At 46.5% G+C, this 14960-nt stretch overlaps 1 protein-coding gene across 2 annotated transcripts; it reads right to left on the reverse strand.

Moving 5' to 3' along the window:
- Nucleotides 1-2067: 2067 nt before the first annotated feature.
- On the reverse strand, nt 2068-14960 carry LOC108900631 (insulin receptor substrate 2). 2 transcript variants are annotated; one of them, XM_018701784.2, is made up of 3 exons: nt 12024-14960; nt 11266-11762; nt 2068-4938 (listed from the first exon to the last, which is right to left on the reverse strand). In XM_018701784.2, the coding sequence occupies exons 1-3, from the start codon at nt 14708-14710 to the stop codon at nt 4934-4936; spliced, it is 3189 nt and encodes a 1062-aa protein (XP_018557300.1). In that variant the 5' UTR covers nt 14711-14960; the 3' UTR covers nt 2068-4933. The 2 variants fall into 2 exon arrangements, with proteins under 2 accessions (XP_018557300.1, XP_018557299.1); XM_018701783.2 differs by having other exon boundaries at nt 11266-11765; nt 12024-14957.

A 14960-nucleotide genomic window follows, 5' to 3' on the forward strand; every position in this document is an offset into this window, starting at 1 on the left:
TGTACCTACAAGAGAAGAGAGAATTACTGAGACTGTTTTTAAGTGGCCCATTTGTCTGCCATGCAGGCAGCTCTGTGAGGCTGTGTTCTGAGCAAAAAGCTAGCTGCTTCTCAGATGCGTCAGTATTGTATCTGATCAGCATGTTTTTGCTCCACATATGTCCTCTCCAACTCGTATTTATTAGCTTACTTTACTGACAGGTCATAAGGGCAGCTGTAGGTCAGGCTGCTGTAAATTTTTAAGATCTGTTAGTATATCACATGGATTGACTGTAAATTTTAAGTTCAAGCGAGATAAAAATGGCAACTCTATAGTTCATTGTGATATACACTGAAACATTCCTCAACAAGCCCATTTATACGAGGAGAGAAGTATGTCAAAATATAATCTACAGATCTTTTTGTCAACAGGTTTCAAACAAAATTGTCCAGTGCCAGAGTATCAACTTTTCAGATAAAATATTTTTTTTACAGTATTTTGGGATTTGGCAAATTTTGGGAAATTATTTGCTTTATGGCTGTGAGTAAGATGAGAAGAGTGATGATAAATTTAGCAAAGACTGGGAAATGGGGAAACAGCTAGCATGGCTCTGTCCAGAGCTCAAAAATCAGCCAGCAACTTTAAAGCTCATAAATTAACACTAAAAGTAACAATGGCAGTTTGTGTGTTCTGGGAGTAACATGGTGTTACTAATTCTTGCCAAACAGGTGTTTCCCTTTACTTTCTAGCTATTCTAAGCTAGGCTAAGCACCATTGGCTCCAGCCCCATTTGTATTGTGGTGCTATCTTATCTAACAATCCACAAGAAAGCAAATACATGAACTATTCCTTTAAATATCACAAATAAAATTCCCTTCGGCTCCATTGCACTGGAGAGACAGCAAGTCTCAAAACCTTGAAAATAAAACCATAATTAAATGTATGACTTGATAATGTGAAAAAATATGTTTTTTGTGATTCAAGTGAACTGATCCTTTAAGCCTCTGTGCCTTGTTTTAACCAGTAATAAGTAACCAATGATAAGAAATGAAACCTAGTCAATGGAAAATATTCCTGTGTTTCATGATGTGTAATAAGATAACGGTATAGTAAGGAACACAAGGTTCTTCTGTGACGGTTCCCAATATCAGCTGTGAGTGTGTGGGAGACAGAGACAGGTGAAGTGTGTTGTTTACTTCAGGGTTTGAACCTCCTGACCTCCCTGCACTCACTACACAGTCTTTTCTGGAGACGCGTGGCTTGGCAGGAAGTCATTGGCTCAGTATGAGCTTCCTGCCTCGGTCTACGTCTGCAATAAAAACACTAACAGGGAGAGAAAGTGTTGGCCGGAGAGTTCAGCTCCTCACTCTCCACAGGATGGAGGTAGGATATCCTCCTCTCTTAACACACAGTCAGGAGGCTGTTGGACTCTGTGCCAAGTGTATGATAATCCAGCAGATGAGGGATAAGATAATTAAGTCATACCAAACTGATATGTTATTAAATCAACATAAATCAGTCCTCTGAGAGGCAAAAATTTTAAGTGACACTGTATAACATGTGAAAGGCAAAATAACACATCCTTCCTCTTACAAATTAAAAATTATATTCATAAGCATTGAAATAAACTCTTGCTCAGTTCAGCACACCCCAGGGTTTTGCTGCCACAGCCTTACCTGGTCTGGTATGACCAGCAGCTTGTGAACATTAGCAAACTTTAAATGGCTATTGCTGTATAACTGCACATATAACAGTGCTGATTTGACATACTGACTGTATGACTCTTGTCTACTTGTTTTAATAATATACTACTACTTCAGAATCTGCTGGTATCTATTATGGACAAAGGTTACTTATGGACACAGTAGCCCCTATTCAAATAGGGCTGCTTTCAAGAATTTCTGAATGCACAAAAAAATTGTACTTTAAAAAAATGTAATTTTTATTTATTATCTCTGTAGTGCTACCAAATAAAGCTAATTCAATTTTATTATTATTATTTTAACTTTTAACTGTATTGAGGAACACTATATGTCATTTATGCTGCATGAAACATTATTTGTGCAAAAATAAAAAATGAAGACATAGTTGTACCTCTTTAAATAAATTCATTTATTTCTGTAGGTTTCTATCCATAATCAATACAGACAAAAGCAATACTCGACTACCAGAATTTATAAATCATTATTATCATCTCTTGTGAGCATCACAATAAACAGTATATTGATTTATGTACAATGGAAGACAACGACACATTCAAACTGAGTCAGTCCAAGGTCAATCTGTAAAAGAAGAGTCTGTCCATGGACACAGAAATGGGGAAAGCGCTTTGAGACATGTCAAGAACAGAGTTCCCAGCGATGAAAACAAAACAGTTGGCAGAAAGAGAAATATACAAAGAGCAAAACAGCTTCTGCTCATCACAAAAAGAAAAAAAATCATTGATGCAATGTTACATTTGGTTCCACGGTTGTAAACTAGACTGTATTCATGTCACTATTGCATATGCCATTAGGTAAAGTGTGTCAACAAGGCAAAGAGATCTCTATAATAAAATAGACATTTTTTTCATATAGTTACAGAGACTGTGAGGGAGAAAGCATACAATACACTGTACAACCCCAAAGCAAAAACCCCGTCCCCATTTTAAAAATCGGTAGCCAAAGTCTTTACACAGGAATATCATTGCAACATAGGTCAAATCTAAGTACTCTAAGCAATTTCAATATTTTTTTTAGTTAAACTCTTTTTATGTACACAATATACACATTCAAGACTCTGAAGATAAATAGATACAGCTCCAACATTATTCAACTCTGTTAAAACCATTTCCCACGTTATGTTTCTGTGGTGTTCCCACCAGCTCAGCGATACATTCAGACATAGTTTAAGTTTTACAATCTAATGTACACTAAAGGGGTTGTGAGCCAGTTGGAGTCAACACAGTGGACGACACAAAGACCACAGAATCAGGATGTTGATAGAGGGCTTTCAGATAATGTTACTACAAATCCTCTGGCAGCCATTTTGGAGGTTGAATTCAAAATTAAGTTTAATGTATAGGCTATAAAACACCCTCACTAAAGTCTTGGTTTGACCCGTAGCTTATGATAGCTAGTGTTAGCTAACGTTAACAAACTTTAGCTAGATAGTGTTGAGGAACTAACATTACTGAGTTGATTTACGTACTTTCAAAATTATTCTTAAACTAGTATTATGCTACATTTTAGCATTGTCATTATCCTGAAAATACTATTTGTGGCCATATTAGCTGCTGTTCAGCTAAAAAGAGACTTTGACATTTACAGGCAGAAATAACACATTCTTCCTCTCACGAAGTCATCAGCTTTTAAACAATTCATTTCATTCATTGGAGGTTTTGGTCTGGTGTGACCAGTAGCTAACGTAATTTAGTAAGTTAACTGACTTGATGACTCTTCTCTGCTTGGTCGACTGTTTCACTGCATTTTAGCATTTAGCATTGTCCCATAAGTGTTATGTAACTGTCAAACCTCACAGTTACATAGTGTTAGTTTAACAAGTAACATTACATAATTCTCTTCAGCTAGCTCTAATCTTTTTATGCTGTCTGCCATGTAGTTATATTTTCCAGACAGCTGATTCTCCAGTGAACCTCCATGATGGTGCCAGATGTGGCTGTTGGCCTCTCTTCTTCTACTACTCTGTTTTGCAGAGCCCTCCTCCCCTCAGTGCTTGTCCAGCACTGCTAACACCTCGCCCCCCTGCCCCCCTTCAGTGCTCACTCGTTGGCCAGAAACCGTCTGGACTGTGCCCCCCCAACCTTGATATTTTTCACTGGCTCCACCCCTCCATTATTATCACCTCTGCTAGACAGCTGTACCATCAAATGATATCACAGCAGGGCAGCCCGCGTCGAGCTAAACAGCAGGCCGTAGGTTTGAAGGTAGGAGTGTGTGAGGTTTTCAGGCTCAAGTGACTGAGGAACTGTGGGAGGTACAGTGCATTCAGATGCCTGGTGTTGTGGGGTCTGAGCTGAGTTATAAAGACATGCATAACTCTTAAAGACGTTTAGAAATATATTTCTTTAAGTCCAGCGTTTTGACTGGACAAAAAATAAACTAGGTTAGAATAAATAAGAAATTAGTAATTAAGAAAATACTTTAATATCAATACGATGAATCAGATCTCAAGCAGCCCCACTGTACTGTACATTTCTGAAATAATAATATATTTTAATGGTAAACTAGGCTTTTTACTTTCCACAAGAGAATAACAATATAGAGATGTAGGTCCAAACAGACATACTGTAATAGAATATTTATCTGTCATTTCATAGAAAACATAAGGACAGTATAGACATTAAGGCATTGGGTAGGTCTTATCAGACATTCATCTTCCAAAAATAAATAAAATATCTACTCTAAATATAGTTATATACTCAGTGTACCTTGGTATCCTTGCTCCCTGGGCCATATCTATAGCAGGTTTCATTGTCCACTGACATACCAGTTGGTCATACTTTGTCTCAGAAACACACACTTGCACGCATACAGGTAGCCATAAAACTACCCTCAAGTAAATAAATAGTATCTGGGTACCATTAGAGTTGTGTTACTGTCTGACTATCTTTGCTTCTGTGCTTGCGCCAAAATTTGGGTCACAGGAGAAATGGCCTCTGAAAGCGCAGGGAACATGAGACGCACCAATACACAACACACACACACACAAACACAAAAACACACCTGTCCTGCCTTTAGCAACTTCATGGCATGCATAGATGGTGACATACGTGTTTCTGAAGTGTGTGTATGAGTTTCTCTGTGTGTGTGTGTGTGTATGTTGCAGAGGGTCCAGACAGTCTTTTAGGGCCACAGAACCCAATGGAAGGGCAAAGTAGATAGTAGTGTTTTTTTTTTTCTTTTTCTGAGCAGCAGGTTGGTGAAGACGCCAAGTCAGAGGACAGAGGAGTTGCTCAGTCTGAAAGAGAGGACAAGAAAGACAAAGAGTCATCAGTTATTTCACTACATAACTGCAGCAATTAGACCAGTACACATATATATTCTGTAACATGCTCATATTATAACTACTGTAGGATGAGCATTTGTAGCCATTTGCATCCAGATTTTTGATATGTAAAAGATGAAATACAGATGTGCTGCACTTCCATCAGCTCACAAATACCAACGAACCAGCCAACAGTGGTGATGTACTGTACACACAGAGACTTAAAGCAGCACTACAAACTCCCATCATGCTGTAGGGTTAGACGCTGTGTGTCATTTTCTTTATAACACGCCATCCGTTTTCACCCGCGAAAGCTCTAGAAGGACGGTGGAGGGGGGAGGAGGGGGAGAGCTGGGAGTGGGAGTAGGAGGGCTGGTCGGCAACGGTCATAATTACATAATCTGGAATACGGAGTGATGGGGGTAGGGGAGGGGTGTCCTGTTGCGCTGCCGTGTTGCTATGGACACAGAGGAGGACCAGTGAGCAGCGGTGGCAGTGAAGCAGCACAGCAGCTGATGCATCTCTGATTATACACACACTGTGGCATTTATGCTGCAACAAATATTGATAATTATGTAGGGTTTTATCATACTGATAGTGTGTGTGTGTGTGTGTGTGTGTGTAGAGGGAAGGATTTCCTCGAAGTCAGGATGGTGGTCAAGGGAGTCACAGGGCCGAAGGAGACCAACCCTAGTGATGCTAGGGTGCTGGCCTCCAGGAGAGCAATATCCTCGCTGCAGTCATGTGTCGTGAAACCACACAAGGATTACATGGTCTCCGATGCTGGGACACTTCTATCACTGTAAGGCTGATGAAAACGCTTTAAAAAGCCGTTGGATAACCTCAAAAATGTGCAGCAGTCGGCCTGAAAGTGAAGCTGTTTTTCCTAATTCTTGAAAAGTTGCCATTTTTGGAGCTGTCATCCGACGTGCATATGTATAAAGAAAAACACTATTTTAAAATCTCTCTCTGTTTCCCTTTACAGAGGCATATTATTATACCTTTTTATAGATATTTTTAACAGGACAAAATGATAAACAGAGAAGGATGAAGGGCAGTTGAGGACATGAGGGATGTTAAGTCTCTAAATCCTAAATCCCTGTATCTTATATAATTTACTATGAAAGTAGCCAGAACTCACTTGCACATATATACTGATTCAATCTCTGTGGACAAACACAGCAAAATCTGATAACTGAGATATTACTGTTGTGGCTGATGTGATCGATTATTGCCAAACCCACAGCTGACAGGGAACATTTGTCTTCAGTGCAACCCAGATATGATTTTACAGCCAGTTTCCAATTAGATTTCTGTTGATTTTTAGCTGATCTGTGCTCAATTATAATAACAACTTTGGACATGCTGAAGTGAACAAATGCCCACACTTTGCGTTACGTATTCCCCAGCTGCTGTCCGCGGAGTAGCCGCTGGCTCCCGCTGATCTACCCCTGGCCGTCTAATCTTGCCTGCAGAGGCTATAATCTCATCTGGAGCCGTGGCTGGCTAAATGTGGGGAACGCTGGCCACGCAGTTATCTAGCAGCTAGCGCTTCTGTCTGGAACATCCCGGCCTACTTTAGCCCCCCTCCTCCTCCCTGTGCCATGACACACACACACACACACACACACACACACGCTGCCTGGAAACTCTGACACAGGAGCCTGCGGTGTTACGTGTGCATGTCTGTTCTCTATATATCAAGTAACATGGTATTTCTGGATTTCCTGCTTCAACTGTTTGCAGTGGTTTGTTACATTGGCGAGATCTCAGCTTCAGTGCAGCTCCACTGTGGACGTAAATAAACCATTTAACAGCTACGTGTTAGTTTGAGCTGCTGTGAGGGGACGCAGCGACAATGGATTGAACAATCAGGCTGATGGTTAAAATCAGGTGTCACCTTTACGAGTGAATCCACAAATGCCAGAACAAAATGTAACAGGTAGGAAATCAAAACAGAGACACATGCAGGCTCCACAGTCGACATTTCAGCAGCAGATCAAGTGGTTTCAACGCAGCTCTAATAGTCAAGAGGCAAAGAGCCAAAAGAAACAAAACTAACAATTATTTTCACTATCAATTAACGTGCCAAATATTTTCTTTATTAATCATTTGGGTCATAAAAATGTGAACAAATTGCGTGTTGCTTCTGAACATAAAACAGCTGGTGGTGTTAATTTTCCAATCAGGCGCCATTAAACCACCGCAGAGGAAGAGGGTGCAGTGAGATGATGTAACTAAAAGAGCACCAGTCAAACAGAGAGTCTGAATGAGGGGTGTATGTGTGTGTGTGTTTCATGATTTAGGGTTTGAAAACAGGTCTCTTCAATTCCCTCTTCCCTCTCTGAGTCAAAACACACCTTGTTATGACAGCCTCGTCTACTGAGCATGCTCAGAGCGCGTTAGGGATGCATGGCTGTGCAGCTCCTCCACTTTCTGCCCTTAGTGCATCACAAAGAACACACACACAACCGGAAATGTGTGTAACATGTACGCTGTATATAAATATATGTAACACACTCTCCCTGTCGCTGGGTGCATTTGGATCTGCCCACCGCATTACATCTGTGATGACATCATTCGCAATACTACGGACTGAATGACGTTAAGAGGAAGTGGGATTTGAGTAGATGGACACGAATACCTCTAATCTGCCCGACGAATTACACACACTCGCTGCTGATGGTCATGCTCTCTGCAGCCTGTGGGCACGGCAGATGGTGGGCTGTCATTAGTGGAAGGATAGTGAGTAGGTAGGGATGTGTGTGTGTGCATGAGAGACATATAGTAGTATGTATATGTTTACGTGCTAGTGTGGGCGCAGGCAGGGAAAACGGTGTAATGAGAGTGTTTGCATGTGTGTGAAGATAATGCAGAGTGGCAGGTGTTTAACCTCCTATCCTACCCCCTTTTCCACCACCCCCCACACAACTACAACTACACACACACACACACACTCTCACACACTCGCCCTCCAGAGAGTGGCCATCTGCCACTAGCACTCAGGAGGGATTCAGATTGTCACAGCAGGGCTGCTCCAGTCTTGGAGCCCCCTTACCCATTTTCTGCCCTCCTTCTACCCTGATCTTCTCCCTGCTATGAGGCCTGATGAAATTATACACACTCCAGGTTAAACAAACACACCAGCAAACTGATATATGTGGTAAGAATCATCTGACTGTGTTAATCAAGCTTCTGGGATCATCGCATAGGAAGCAGGAGCTGGCTGTTGTCACACGAGGAGGTGGAAACAGAGACGGCTGACTTTGCTAATCTGGGTCTGGTACAGAACATCCACTCGGCTGAGCTGCGGCTAGCCGGGGCCGCTAAAGGAGACAGGCAGCCTGGGTTAAGGCAGAGAGGTAAACACCACCTCAGAGTCACATGGTCTGGCCTGCAGACAAAACAAGAGGTAAGCAAACACCTGACCCCTTACGCCAGGCGGTAAGACACCTAAGCTGACTCTAGGTGGAGGAAAGGGGGAAAAAAAAGTTGACTGGAGGCAGCGCAGTCACATTTCACACTGACAGGGCTGTCACATGGGTCTGGGGGGAAAACGCTGAATTCCACAGGGCACTTAGAGCTGAGTGGTTGAGCGGTGCTTTGATCCTGACAAACAGCCATATCTTCCTCCAGAGCGGTGGCATTCAACCAGAAGCTGGACCAACCCACCCCCCACCCAAGAGTCAGCAGGTTTTCATTCCAGAAACTGTGTTTCACTCAGAGGGTAAATTAATCAGCTGAGTCGAAGCGTTGGAGGTGTTTGGCTGGAATGAAAACCTGCAGACTTTTGGGGTCAGGGTGGCTCATGGTCCGGGGGGGGGGGGGGGGGCACCCAGCATTACATCCTGATAAACATGTAATTAAAGCCCTCGGTTGATGGGGTCTTGTGCCAAAAAACCCCCATAACACACTTTGACCCCAGCTTCGCCACACACACACAACCACAGAGTGTTTGGTAAACAAGCGATCGGGTCTGCCATCCCTGCGCTCCCAGAATGCACCTTGGCTGAAGTGGGCCTCACCAATGAGTTAGTTTGTTGCTTTAAAAAGCCCAAGCCCCTCCCCCCTCCTCTTTCTACTGAGCATACAAGGCTGTGCTCCACCCCCCCCTGCTTGTCTTACTTCTGCTAAGTGAACAGCCTAATGAGGCAGAAGGGCAGCGGAGTGCACGTGCCATCCTGCCCCATTATGAGCGCATTCATTTGCTCTCCCACAAACAGTCAGGCAAGCAGCACTGGAAAACAAAACAGGCCGACTCTCTCTCTCTCTCTCTCTCTCTCTCTCTCTCTCTCTCTGCACATCTCTGCCAAGTGTTCACGGATGCAAGCTACACCACTGGAAAAAAAAAATCCCTGAGAGAAAAAAACACCCCTCACTGCTCTGCATGCGTACGTGCTAGAGTCCACATGTATGTGCTTGACTCTTTCTTTTCCCTCCCTCCCCTCGCCTCCTCGTCGCTTGCATTCAACAAGCTTTATTAGCACCATCAAAACATCTGAACTCTATCAAAACATGAGTACGGAACATGTGCGAAAAGATAACAACAAACACGCGAGCACATGCCATCAATAGCCAGTTTGCTGTGAATTAAGTTATAAAAGGATGCAACCGACCATCATTAAGTCAGTTTACCGCCTGTTTAACTGCAAAACAGCCTGTTGCCTTCAATCATGTGCATGTCACTGTCAAAGATGTCACAGTTATAATGTAAAGAGAGAGAAATAATTGATTTTCCGTACTGTGGGGGCGCCTCACTGTCGGTACATTCCTCTTTATTTACCAGAGCGTCACTGGCTGTACAAATAATAATAACTTTTAGAGCATGTTTTCTCCTGTGTGTTCAAATGGAAACATAATATAACTTCCCAGTCCACACACAGGGGCACTGTGGTGAAATAAAAGCCACTTTCTATTCAAATGGCCCAGAGCCGGGGACAAAAACAGGCCCCCCTCTCACAGCAACTTTTCAAACCCAGCTCTGCCAGGAATGTGGGACCGTGACATCCAGTTACCTGATGGCCGCATAGCAACTCGCCCACTTTGTTGTTTTCTCTCACTGCCTACAAGGACACACAGACACACACACATACAAACACATATCCACTTGTGCTGGGCCTCACATGTCAGAGGACAACCACCCACCTACCCACCCACCCCTGTACGTGCTCACAAACACATGTGAGCTCACTGTGTCTGATAGACAGCGTGGGGACAGAGGGTCAAACTTGGCTTTAATGTCAACAATCTGCCCTGTGCACTTTGTTTACACCGTCTCCTGTCCCATGCTGCTGCTTTATTTTGTTCGCTGGGATATTCTGGGACAGGGTATTGATCGGGGCATGGTGGGAATAAGGGGTCTGTAGAGGTCGCGTCAATGTGCAACACATCCTAATGCCTACCCAACTGAAAAACAACAGCCGGAAATGCCCGCAGCTCAGTGTGACATTACAACTGACAGGAAGCCTCAACTCTAAGGCATTCCTGTGGCATCAGCAACACCATTACCACTCATAACAAACCATAGCAAACCAGTTTTTTAGACTTAATGAGGAACTATTCAATGCTTCTTACTTCTTAGTGACCGTTAACTTCATCCTTATGCTTTAAAATGAATATTTTTTATTCATTTTGTACAAAAACCTTTCATTCATAATAAGCGTCGGTGGAACTCTGAAGTCCACTCGTGTATTTTTGGTATCTGCAGCCCACACCAGCATCAGCGAGGCAGAGCGCCCAGCTCTGTCATGGTGCTTGTTTACTTCAGAGCTCTCAGCCTGGTCACGTTTCATAGCAGCCTCGTGCTGCATTCACATGTCGCGGGAAAATACAGCTAGCTGCCAGATAAGAGTGATCCAAAATCTAAACGCTGAGGAAATTATAAAATGCAATCACAGCTCTCCCCCCTCCACCCTCTGACACACGTTTTTTTTTAACTGTGAAAGTGAACTGTAGCCACAAATACACCACTCCTGATACAGGATCTGTTAGTGTTCCCAAGTAGGAGCTCTGGGGAAGCACCTGAAGGCAACATCAGCACCACCTACTTACTTTGGAATCAACAGAGGGAGTTTGAATTTGAATTTAGAGGAAATTAATGTTTGTCGTCATCCTTGTTTTCTTCTGCTAACTGTAGAGGACAGACTCTTCTCACACAGTCAAACCAAACTGTTTTGTTTCAATTAAAATAACTTTAAACATTGCATTCCCTGCGTTAAAACAACAACACCTGCAGTGCATCAAGCTGAAAGTTTAGATGAATTATTTAGCAGTAACACATCTGACATCAGCCTCACTCACCTTTGGCAGTGGTTGCAGCCTCCTTGAATCCCAAACAGACATATGGTGTGCTGTGTAATCCATTGATACCCCCTTTGCAGCTGCTGGTGGGTTTGAAGCCAACCAGGTCTTCGCATTTCTCCATGTCCCTGTTGTCCAGCAGGTTCAAGGCGATGTAGTTGAGTCCGCTGGGGTAGCCCGCCGAGCTCTGCCGGTTCACAGGGCTGCCGTACTCCTCGTCTGAGCCCTCGCTGCTCCGGGATGAGATGTTCTCCACCGAGCTGTGCCTCTTCACCGCGTCGCCCCGTGCGAAGGAGGGGAAGACCGGCGTCACCGTGGCGGTGGAGGAGAAGGTCTCGGAGCTGTGGCGGCGGCGTCCCTGTGGGTTGGCCCGGATCACCTTGGCCGAGCAGTCCGGGTCCACTGTGGAGGAGGAGGTGGCCCCGAGCAGGAAGACCCCAATGCTTTCTGGGACTCCCTGGTCCTTGAGAGAGAGCCTCCTCTCCCTGCTGCTCTGGCTGCTGGAAAACCATGTTGAAAATATGACATGTTAAGCTTTTATTTTCATACAAATTCACATAAGACATAATCAAGCTGTTAAACAAATATTTAAGAGTTGCATGATTCACATCCCAACTGTCCTGAGGCTTAAACATCCTTATCTGCCTTCAGGAACCACCATCTTCATCTATCAGTGACTGAATCTCTATTTTCAGCCTGTGATAAATCATACAGCCAGGATCATAAATACTGCCCCCTCCCATCACTGATACACATACCTTGCTGTGTTCTGAGGGACGAGCTGTGGAGGGGAGCTGGTCATCCCAAACGTCATCTCAGTGTAGTCATTTTTCACCTCGCTGCCGAGGCCCTGGGACCCCTTCTCACTCCCCAGATGGTACACTCCATCCTCCTCTGAGCAGGGGCACATGGATAACACCGGGAGCGTGTCCAGGCACTCGGCGGGGGTGTCAGCCTCCTTGGGTGAGTGCGAGCCCAGCTCCAGGTTGATGTAGTCTGTCAGGGAGGACCTCCCTGGGCCCCTGCCGCTGGAGCCCAGAGACGAGGACTGGCTCTCTGTGGATATGACAGAGGGAGGGGAGAATCTGGTGCCACCAAAGTCGATGTTGATGTACTCCCCCGGGCTGCGGGGCTCTCCGGGCAGGGGGTGTTCATTCATGCTGGGTAGGGTCCTCAGGGTGTCCAGGGACAGCCTGTTCGGCCTGCCCAGCCTTCCTCTGTAGGACAGGCTCTCTGCCCGGCCGTGTCTGACTGGGGAGGGCACTGAGGGGCTCAGGGGTGAGGTCTGAGCTGCACTGGGCTGCATCACTGAGTAATAGTCAGACTCCCCCACCCTCTGCCTCACACTCTGAGGGCTCATCAACACATACTGGCCGTTATCTTCATTCTTTGAGGCCTGGAGCTTAGCAGGTAGCGTGAGGGAGCCGGCCTGGTAAGCTGACCTCACTGATGCGGGTTCACTGGCCAGAAGGCCCAGGTAGTAGTCAGGGGGGGTCTGGAGTGGAGGTGGGTTTCCAGGTGACATGTTCATGTATTCACCATGCCTGTCTGGGCTCTCCATGGAGGACTTGGAGCCGCACCACATTCTCATGTAGCCGTTGTCCTCCAGAGAGCTGCTGCAGGGGGAGTTGGTTTTGTAGCCGCTGCCGGCGGCTGCCTGAGGATGCACCCTGGGGTTCACAATCTGCTTTGGCGCTGAGACACACATGGGGCTCATGGGCACGTAGTTGTCTACCTTTCCAGACTGGGGTGCCACACCTGGCGTCATTGGCATGTAGCCATCGTCACCAAGGTTACTGCTGGAGCTCCTGGATGAACCGATTTCGATGTCGCCGTAATCCTCAGGGTAGCAGACTTTGGGTGAGGCGGAGTGAGAGTTCTGTCCGTGGGCCATCCTCATGAGGGTGTAGTCGTCCAGGGAGGCCGAGGACAGCGGCGCCACGACCCTCTGTTGACGTGGCGTGGTGAGGGAGTGCGTCCGCTTCCTGTACGCCTTGTCAAACGCCAGACCCTCGCCACCAGCGCCAGACCTGCTGCCATTGGCCCCCTCCATTATCATGTAGCCACAGGGGTCACTGATGTCACGGGATGGGGGCGTGCTGGACAGGGAGTCAGGGGTGTCGCTGCGGGTCAGGGGGAGGAATCTGGGTTCACCTGGGCTGGAGCTGTAATCATCACACAGCATGAAGCCGGTGTCGCTGAGGGAGCCAGAGATGGAGGCGCTGCAGCTGAAAGGCCGCCTGGCTTTGTCAGGAGTGGAGATGCCGGCCCCCCCTCTGGGAGACATGCTAATGGGGGAGGAGGAGGCTGGAGGGGAGTTGGACACCGGCATGGAGCGGCTGTGGTGCAGGTTGGAGGAGGACTCCAGCATCCTGCAGGTGCGCCCACTGCTGAGGGTGTGGGACCTGCTGAGGTGGTTCCCAGAGTTGGGGCTGGTGGGGCTCCCGTTCACAGATATGGACATGGACACGGGCCGGGTCACGCTTCCGTCCCCCTCGCTGGCCGTTCTTATCCGACAGGACGTGAACTTTCTCCCGGGGGACGTGGCCGCCATGCTGTCCGTCCTGGATCGCCTCACCAGGCCCGTCTGACTGGGGGGGAGGTTGTTGAGGTTGCGTCGTGTGGGCACAGAGATGGGGTTGGTGCTGGCTGACTGGCTCTTGCTCCTCGGCCTGAACTCGGACAGCTCCTTCATGGCCTTCATGGCCTCCAGGATGGTCTCGTGGATGTTCTGCGCCACCACAGAGTCCTCCGCCTGCATCCAGAATTCCCCGGGCCCGGTGACCGCCGACCGGCCCACCTCTATGAAGAAGAAGCTGTCTGAGTGGCCACATCTCCGGATGTTCATGAGCTGTAAACTGACAGCAGCTGTTTCAGAGTTCAGTTTGACAAAGCTGATGGTCCTGCTGGACAAACACAGCCTGTACACTCCAGTGAGGTTCTTGATCTGACCCAAGCCTTTGGATTTCAAGTTGACCTGCCATACCTCTTTATATGCAGCGGTTGCGGGAGCAATGAGTCCGTAGCTGGCCTCCTCGAAGCCCACTAAAGAGGAGGTGGACGCGGGGCTGTCGTACACTTTCCCCTCGGCTATTAAATCAGTCAAAACCCTGAACCAGCTCTCCTGCTCCTGCTCATTGTCCGCAGCCACCGCGAAGTACTCGTCCTTGGTGTAGAGGGCGATGAGGTGCTTGTGTTTGGCGTCGGCCCGTTTGTTTACGCACAGACAGGAGTCCAAAGTTATCACCCGTTTGGCGGCGGACTTGTTTCTCCATTTCTTCTCGCTCTCGTAATACTCGAGCCGGGCAGGGCAGCGCTCGGTGGTCTCCCGGAGCACGAAGAAGCGCCTGTGTCCGTGTTTCTGCTTCCTCAGGTAGCCGCACTTCTTCACGCCGTTCGTCCCATTAGATAACAGGTGTCCCCCCGTCGCCGGAGGACTTGCCATTTCGCTTCGCTTCTCTTTTCAAGTTCCAGATAAGCAAAGTCCTTTTCGTAAAATAACGCGCAGCAAAAAACAAACTTTAGAGGTAAAAGCTGTTTTTTTTTCTACTCCATAGCAGACGCTGATATCCGTGTCCGCCGTCCGCAGCGGTACGAGAAACAGTACAGTAGGACCAGACCAGACCAGGGGACCGTTCTGATCCTGGAGAAAAACAACATGTGACCCTGCTGCTCTAAAAACAGAATAAAACACA

The sequence above is a fragment of the Lates calcarifer genome, linkage group LG7_2 (genome assembly GCF_001640805.2).
Source record: "Lates calcarifer isolate ASB-BC8 linkage group LG7_2, TLL_Latcal_v3, whole genome shotgun sequence".
Classification (NCBI taxonomy): domain Eukaryota; kingdom Metazoa; phylum Chordata; class Actinopteri; family Centropomidae; genus Lates; species Lates calcarifer.